This window comes from Bufo gargarizans, chromosome 1, assembly GCF_014858855.1.
Source record: "Bufo gargarizans isolate SCDJY-AF-19 chromosome 1, ASM1485885v1, whole genome shotgun sequence".
Classification (NCBI taxonomy): domain Eukaryota; kingdom Metazoa; phylum Chordata; class Amphibia; order Anura; family Bufonidae; genus Bufo; species Bufo gargarizans.
Window position 1 is genome coordinate 589,443,987 of NC_058080.1, and position 7,948 is coordinate 589,451,934.

Below are 7,948 nucleotides of genomic sequence, written 5' to 3' on the forward strand. Positions count from 1 at the left end.
CCATAACAATGCTAGAGACAATACCCCATAACAATGCTAGAGACAATACCCCATAACAATGCTAGAGACAATACCCCCATAACAATGCTACAAACAATACCCCATAACAACCCATGGCAGTGCCAATCACATTGCGCCTCATAACCACACAAGGCAAACACTCCCCATAGCTGCACCAATCACGGTGCTTTCATAACAGTGCCATTAACCCCTCAAGTGCCAGTCATTATTGATCATCCTCAGAAATATGAGTGAAATTCCTATCCGCCTCCGCCATGAATCCGTCTGTACCATTCTCTTGCATTGCAGCGCGTGGCTGAAGGACACGGCTGACCCGGTTGTCAGAAATCTGGACGTCCGCATTGCAGCAGCGACCGGTTTACATGCCAAAGCTCCATACGCTGAGTACCTCCAGGTGGTCAATTACGGCATCGGGGGACACTACGAGCCGCACTTTGACTATGCTACGGTATGCGAGGATGAGGCTTGTGAAGGGGCAGAGAGCTCCACCCTACATTTTGCTTTCATTTTTCTGTCAGGTACATGGTTGTCATGGAAACAGACCGCATGAGTTTGTAAATCCTGCCTGACTTTAAAGTAGCACTCCCACTACATTTTTTATTCTCCAACCTGTTAGAAAGGTACATGACGTAAACTGTAGTGAAGGTAATTTTTTTATTACCAGTGACTGTATTTGTGAGTTATAACCTCCCTTCTGATCCTCAGCTGTGTCATGTGACCCACTCTCTGATCTCCAACTGACACAGGACAGGAAGTCAGTTACTTCTCTATTCATTCCTATCAGACTGAGAGTAAGGCTCCCATAGGAATAAATAGAGAAACTGACTTCTTGTCCACACATCAGATGCTGCATCATTTGGAAATTCTGAGTGCTGGTCACATGACTCAGCTGAGGATAAGAAGGGAGGTTATAACTCACAAATACAGTCACTGGTAAAAAGATTACCTTCATTACACATTACATCATGCACCTTTCTAACAGGTGAGAGAATAAAGATTTTTTGTGGGAGTGCTTCTTTAATTAGAACAGATACAGTTATGTGAAAAAATTAGGACACCCTTTGAAAGCATGTGGTTTTTTGTAACATTTTTAATAAAAGGTTATTTCATCTCCGTTTCAACAATACAGAGAGATTAAAGTAATCCAACTAAACAAAGAAAACTGAAGAAAAGTCTTTTCAAGATCTTCTGTAAATGTCATTCTACAAAAATGCCTATTCTAACTGAGGAAAAAGATAGGACACCCTCACATGTATTCCCTCTTAAATTGGCTCAGATCTCACACAGGTATATCACACCAGGTGCACATAATTAGTAGATCGTTACTCTGCATGTTGAATGAGGCTTGCCCTATTTAAACCTCAGACATTTAGTTTGGTGTGCTCCTGACTGTTGAAGTGAGAGTGAGCACCATGGTGAGAGCAAAAGAGCTGTCAGAGGACTTCAGAAAAAAGATTGTAGCAGCCTATGAGTCTGGGAAGGGATTTAAAAAGATCTCAAAAGATTTTGAAATCAGCCATTCCACTGTCCGGAAGATAGTCTACAAGTGGAGGGCTTTCAAAACAACTGCCAACATGCCCAGGACTGGTCGCCCCAGCAAGTTCACCCCAAGAGCAGACCGCAAGATGCTAAAAGAGGTCTCCAAAAACCCTAAAGTGTCATCTCGAGAACTACAGCAGGCTCTGGCTACTGTTGATGTAGAAGTACATGCCTCTACAATCAGAAAGAGACTGTACAAGTTTAACTTGCATGGGAGGTGTGCAAGGAGGAAACCTTTGCTTTCCAAGAGAAACATCGAGGCCAGACTGACATTTGCCAGAGATAAAGTTGACAAAGACCAGGACTTCTGGAATAATGTTCTTTGGACAGATGAGTCCAAAATTGAATTATTTGGACACAACAGCAGAGGACATGTTTGGCGTAAACCAAACACAGCATTCCAAGAAAGGAACCTCATACCAACTGTGAAGCATGGAGGTGGAAGTGTCATGGTTTGGGGCTGCTTTGCTGCAGCAGGACCTGGTCAGCTCACCATCATAGAATCCACGATGAATTCTACTGTGTATCAGAAGGTGCTTGAAGAACATGTGAGACCATCAGTTAGAAAATTAAAGCTGAAGCGGAACTGGACCATGCAACATGACAATGACCCAAAACATACTAGTAAATCAACCAAAGATTGGCTGAAAAAGAAGAAATGGAGAGTCCTGGAATGGCCAAGTCAAAGTCCAGATTTGAATCCCATTGAGATGCTGTGGGGTGACTTGAAAAGGGCTGTACGTGCAAGAAACCCCTCAAACATCTCACAGCTGAAAAAGTTCTGCATTGAGGAGTGGGGTAAAATTTCCTCAGACCGATGTCGAAGACTGGTAGATGGCTACAAGAACCGTCTCACTGCAGTTATTTCAGCCAAAGGAGGTAACACTCGCTATTAGGGGCAAGGGTGTCCTATCTTTTTCCTCAGTTAGAATAGGCATTTTTGTAGAATGACATTTACAGAAGATCTTGAAAAGACTTTTCTTCAGTTTTCTTTGTTTAGTCGGATTACTTTAATCTCTCTGTATTGTTGAAACGGAGATGAAATAACCTTTTATTAAAAATGTTACAAAAAACCACATGCTTTCAAAGGGTGTCCTAATTTTTTCACATGACTGTATGTCGGTGTATGTGAGGATACTGATGTAGATGTGGTCTGTACCTCACGGAAATTAGACACTCTCAGTAGTGCAGCCTCAGGCTTTGGGCCTGTAACCTCAAGCCGTCAGTCTTCAGTATAGACAATAGAGACTATGATACAGACTTTCCTATGCCTTCTTCTGGAAGTTTACTTTTTCCATTGATTTGGTCTCACATTTCGTAGTGTTTTGAGTCCACAGCCCCTATGCAGATCTATGTGTCTCTGTAGTAACGGAGAAAATCTGCGATCATACTCATCTGTCTCCTCCGTACATTTGGTAGGTCTGCAAGACGTAGGGGGGAAGATAAAACGGAGTGTTACTGTAGCATCAGACTACACACAGTTTGTTTGTAGTCTGTTACCATGGAGATATGTAGGTCTGCACAGGAGCTGTAGACAAAAAACAATACATTACATTTAGATTATTTACAAACGTGCTTCATTTTTTTATTGTGAAGGTGGAAATACCCTTTAAGTTTGAGATATGTTAATGTCCTATGTCTCTTCCCACTCATTTCGACCCATGTTTTCCATTTCAGTCCAGGAAGAGCCCCCTGTACCGCACCAACACTGGGAACAGAATAGCCACCTTCATGATTTATGTAAGTCAGCCCTGGTTACTGAAATCACTGCCTCTAGTCTCCTGACCTCACCAATAGGGGGAGCTCCGTCACATCTCTAAGGGTCCTGCTATGCAGGGTAGTGCCCTCAGAGGAGTAACCCGGCCCCGATATGATACTGAGTGAGAGGCATTCAGGGACCTAATGAGTATTAGTAATATTAGGATCCTGACTATTACTGAGGATTTACTTTAATTGTTTTATTTCAGCTGAGCTCCGTACACCTGGGAGGATCTACAGCATTTGTATACGCCAACATCAGTACTCCCGTGGTAAAGGTACCGTAAATATCTTATTATACATGTGTGGTACAGGGCAGTAAATATTATATATACCTGGTAAAGGACAATATACTGTATATTACATGTGAGGTAAACACGGCGCACACACAGTCAAGTCACATTATTCTGACCACTTTCTATGTCGGCAGCATGTAGCTCATGAAAAAAGCCATGTGTGCTGAGCCGGCTTAGTGGGTATATGAGGTGTGATAGGCTGTCTGCACACATATCCCTCGGTGGGTATATAAGGTGTGCGATAGGCTGTCTGCACACATATCCCTCGGTGGGTATATAAGGTGTGTGATAGGCTGTCTGCACACATATCCCTCGGTGGGTATATAAGGTGTGCGATAGGCTGTCTGCACACATATCCCTCGGTGGGTATATAAGGTGTGCGATAGGCTGTCTGCACACATATCCCTCGGTGGGTATATAAGGTGTGTGATAGGCTGTCTGCACACATATCCCTCTGTGGGTATATAAGGTGTGTGATAGGCTGTCTGCACACAAATCCCTCTGTGGGTATATAAGGTGTGATAGACTGTCTGCACACATATCCCTTGGTGGGTATATACGGTGTGATAGGCTGTCAGCACATATATCCCTAGGGTATATAAGGTGTGTGATAGACTGTCTGCACACATATCCCTCGGGGGTATATAAGGTGTGATAGGCTGTCTGCACACATATCCCTCGGTGGGTATATAAGGTGTTAGGCTGTCTGCACACATATCCCTCGGTGGGTATATAAGGTGTGATAGGCTGTCTGCACACATATCCCTCGGTGGGTATATAAGGTGTGATAGGCTGTCTGCACACATATCCCTCGGTGGGTATATAAGGTGTGATAGGCTGTCTGCACCATATCCCTCGGGGGTATATAAGGTGTGATAGGCTGTCTGCACACATATCCCTCGGTGGATATAAGGTGTGATAGGCTGTCTGCACACATATCCCTCGGTGGGTATATAAGGAGTGTGATAGGCTGTCTGCACACATATCCCTCGGTGGGTATATAAGGTGTGATAGGCTGTCTGTTCACATATCCCTCGGTGGGTATATAAGGAGGGTGATAAGCTGTCTGCACAGATATCCTTCGGTGGGTATATAAGGTGTGTGATAGGCTGTCTGCACACATATCCCTCGGTGGGCATATAAGGGGTGTGATAGGCTGTCTGCTCACATATCCCTCAGTGGGTATATAAGGTGTGTGATATGCTGTCTGCACACATATCCCTTGGTGGGTATAAAAGGAGTGTGATAGGCTGTCTGTACACATATCCCTCGGTGAGTATATAAGGAGTATGATAGGCTGTCTGCACACATATCCCTTGGTGGGTATATAAGGTGTGTGATAGGCTGTCTTCACACATATCCCTCAGTGGGTATATAAGGGGTGCGATAGGCTGTCTGCACACATATCCCTCGGTGGGTATATAAGGTGTGATAGGCTGTCTGTACACATATCCCTCGGTGGGTATATCAGGTGTGTGATAGGCTGTCTGCACAGATATCCCTCGTGGGTATATAAGGTGTGTGATAGGCTGTCTGCACACATATCCCTCGGTGGGTATATAAGGGGTGTGATAGGCTGTCTGCACACATATCCCTTGGTGGGTATATAAGGAGTGTGATAGGCTGTCTGCACACATATCCCTCGGTGGGTATATAAGGTGTGTGATATGCTGTCTGCACACATATCCCTCAGTGGGTATATAAGGAGTGTGATAGGCTGTCTGCACACATATCCCTTGGTGGGTATATAAGGAGTGTGATAGGCTGTCTGTACACATATCCCTCAGTGGGTATATAAGGGGGTGTGATAGGCTGTCTGCACACATATCCCTTGGTGGGTATATAAGGAGTGTGATAGGCTGTCTGCACACATATCCCTCGGTGGGTATATAAGGTGTGTGATAGGCTGTCTGCACACATATCCCTTGGTGGGTATATAAGGAGTGTGATAGGCTGTCTGCACACATATCCCTTGGTGGGTATATAAGGAGTGTGATAGGCTGTCTGCACACATATCCCTCGGTGGGTATATATTACACATATAATAACAGACCATATTAATATGTGGTAAAGGACAGTGTTTATTACACACCCTTCTCTTCTTTCCTACAGAATGCTGCTGTTTTCTGGTGGAACCTCCACAGGAATGGTGAGGGTAATGAGGACACACTGCATGCCGGCTGCCCTGTACTGGTCGGGAGCAAATGGGGTGAGTAATTCTTAGAAACCATATTATAGGACACATACATTTAAGAAGATATCCAAAAAAAAAGAGAAAAACATGGATCGCACAACCACATGCCATGCACGGATCTATAACTGCTTCTCAGCACAGTTGATCAAAATGCATAAACCCACTCACCACACCAAGGTTTCATCCTCGAGTGGGACCTACTCTAATTTGGCATGGCACCGACGCTGCAGTACTGCACGAGCAGGCCGAGCGACCCCGGAGGCAACCTTGATCAAAACGCATACTAATGCCTCGTGTACGTTATGTAGATTAGGGCTTGGTATACTATCAATTACGCTGAGAAGCAATACTAGATCAATGCATAGCATGGGGATATGCGATCCATGCTTTATTCTCTTTTTTTTTGACATTTCAGAAGATACCATTAGTGGGGTCCCTGAGGTGGAACCTCCAGTAATTCCTGAAACAAGGAGGATCCATCTCAGCACGGGTAGGAGAGTCGTATCACTTGGATTCTCTGACTTCATGCTCACGATACTTTAACCTTTGGTTGGAGAATCCTTCTTTGCTCACAGACCCCTGAAGATAGTATCTTCTGTCATGTCTCTAAAGTTTCCAGAGAACCTTAGATTTGTTTAAAGTGTTATATGTTTCATCAGTGGCGAACAAATGGATCCATGAGTATGGCCAAGAGTTCAACAGACCATGTGGAGTAAACCCTGGAGATTAAGAGTGGACAGATGGATGCCTTAGGAGATGAGGAGGACTTCATGGCTCCTGAGAAGATATAGAGGAGCCGAGGACCAGAAGTGTGAATGGAGGCCCTTCTATGTATGGATGATGTCATGGCCGATGCCTCTAAGCTCCTTTAAGCTATAGAATCCTGAAAAACGTGCATAATCTGCAACATGTGCAGGTAGCCACAGGGGACAGGAAACAGTGGTCACCTTAGTCCAGATCCTGGAACCATCTATAATGTGTACCTCTAGAGCAAGAATGGAAGATCTAGAAAGGTTCTTGTAATTATACATCTAGAAATGAAAGACTGTCCAGGATCTGGTGTCATCTATGGCTGTATGTGGACGTAGACAATACAAGGAAAGTATTGGCACCTTAGATCTTTCATGGAGAAGTTCTTGGGTGGAAAGAAATAAGAAGTAAGACCAAACTTTAACTGGAAGCTAAGGTGACCAGACCAAAGATTTGTCTTATTCTGGACATATGTGAAAAGACGGTTCCTCTTAAGAAGGGTAAAGGAACAAGGGGAAGGTGACAAAAAAGTGGATGGAGACAATCACAGAAATCACAAACCTGAAGAAGCCTCAAGGCCCAAACGCGAATCTGGACAACCTGGGAAAACGCCATTCATAGCAGGCCAATCTTGTAGGAGGTCGCAGTCCATCAGTTAAATCGCTCAATCGGGTGCTGATCATCTGTGGGGGCAGTGACATGTCCCTTCATAAGATGTTAGTGAGGACATGTAATGGGACAGTGAAGAGGGAAGTAGAGACAAATGGGAGAGCACAGATTGAGGGTTCATAGCGGAAGGAGCAACGAGTCCAGCAGAACCTAGCATTTCAGGTGATGAGTGCACTGATCTTGTAGGTAGCTCAGATTAAAAGCTTCATAGTGGAAGAAGCAGGGTCATCCAGCAGCACAGAGTATTTAATGAGAGGAGAGTACTGATCTGGTGGAAGGTTGCAGTTACATAGTGGAAGGAGCGCATACTCCAGCAGCACAGAGTATTTCATGAGAGAGGAGTGCTGATCTGGTGGAAGGTTGCAGTTACATAGTGGAAGGAGCGCATACTCCAGCAGCACAGAGTATTTCAGAGTAAATTTGACATTGAAATCTTACTCCATTAATCCAAGTAGGTTGTGGAGCTGCAAATGTAATAAACATCTTGCATCATTTGAGTTTCTGATTTGTGCGCATACATTTTTGTCTTCTTATACGTGTTATTAAAGGAAAAGAAGGCTCTACATTGTAGGGTGTGTTCACATGCTGCGTGTGGTCAGGGAACATGGGTGCTGGAGCAGTCCAAAAACCATCGGCTGCCTCCAGTGGTCACAGTGGCAGCCTCCTCTGAAAGGAACATCAGTGTTCTGCAAGTAGACCCCCTGTGGTTGTGAATTTAAAC

The 7,948-nt window shown here is 44.4% G+C and overlaps 1 protein-coding gene across 1 annotated transcript in view; it reads left to right on the top strand.

Annotated features, from left to right (window-relative positions):
* The window catches only part of P4HA3 (prolyl 4-hydroxylase subunit alpha 3), a 46,673-nt gene extending 38,967 nt beyond the window's left edge, over positions 1-7,706 (top strand). The window contains exons 9-13 of the mRNA XM_044290844.1: positions 310-469; positions 3,238-3,300; positions 3,528-3,596; positions 5,727-5,823; positions 6,468-7,706. Of these exons, the coding sequence (XP_044146779.1) occupies positions 310-469; positions 3,238-3,300; positions 3,528-3,596; positions 5,727-5,823; positions 6,468-6,538 (460 nt within the window). The 3' untranslated portion in view covers positions 6,539-7,706. The remainder of the gene's footprint in view (positions 1-309; positions 470-3,237; positions 3,301-3,527; positions 3,597-5,726; positions 5,824-6,467) is intronic.
* Positions 7,707-7,948: the final 242 nt, after the last annotated feature.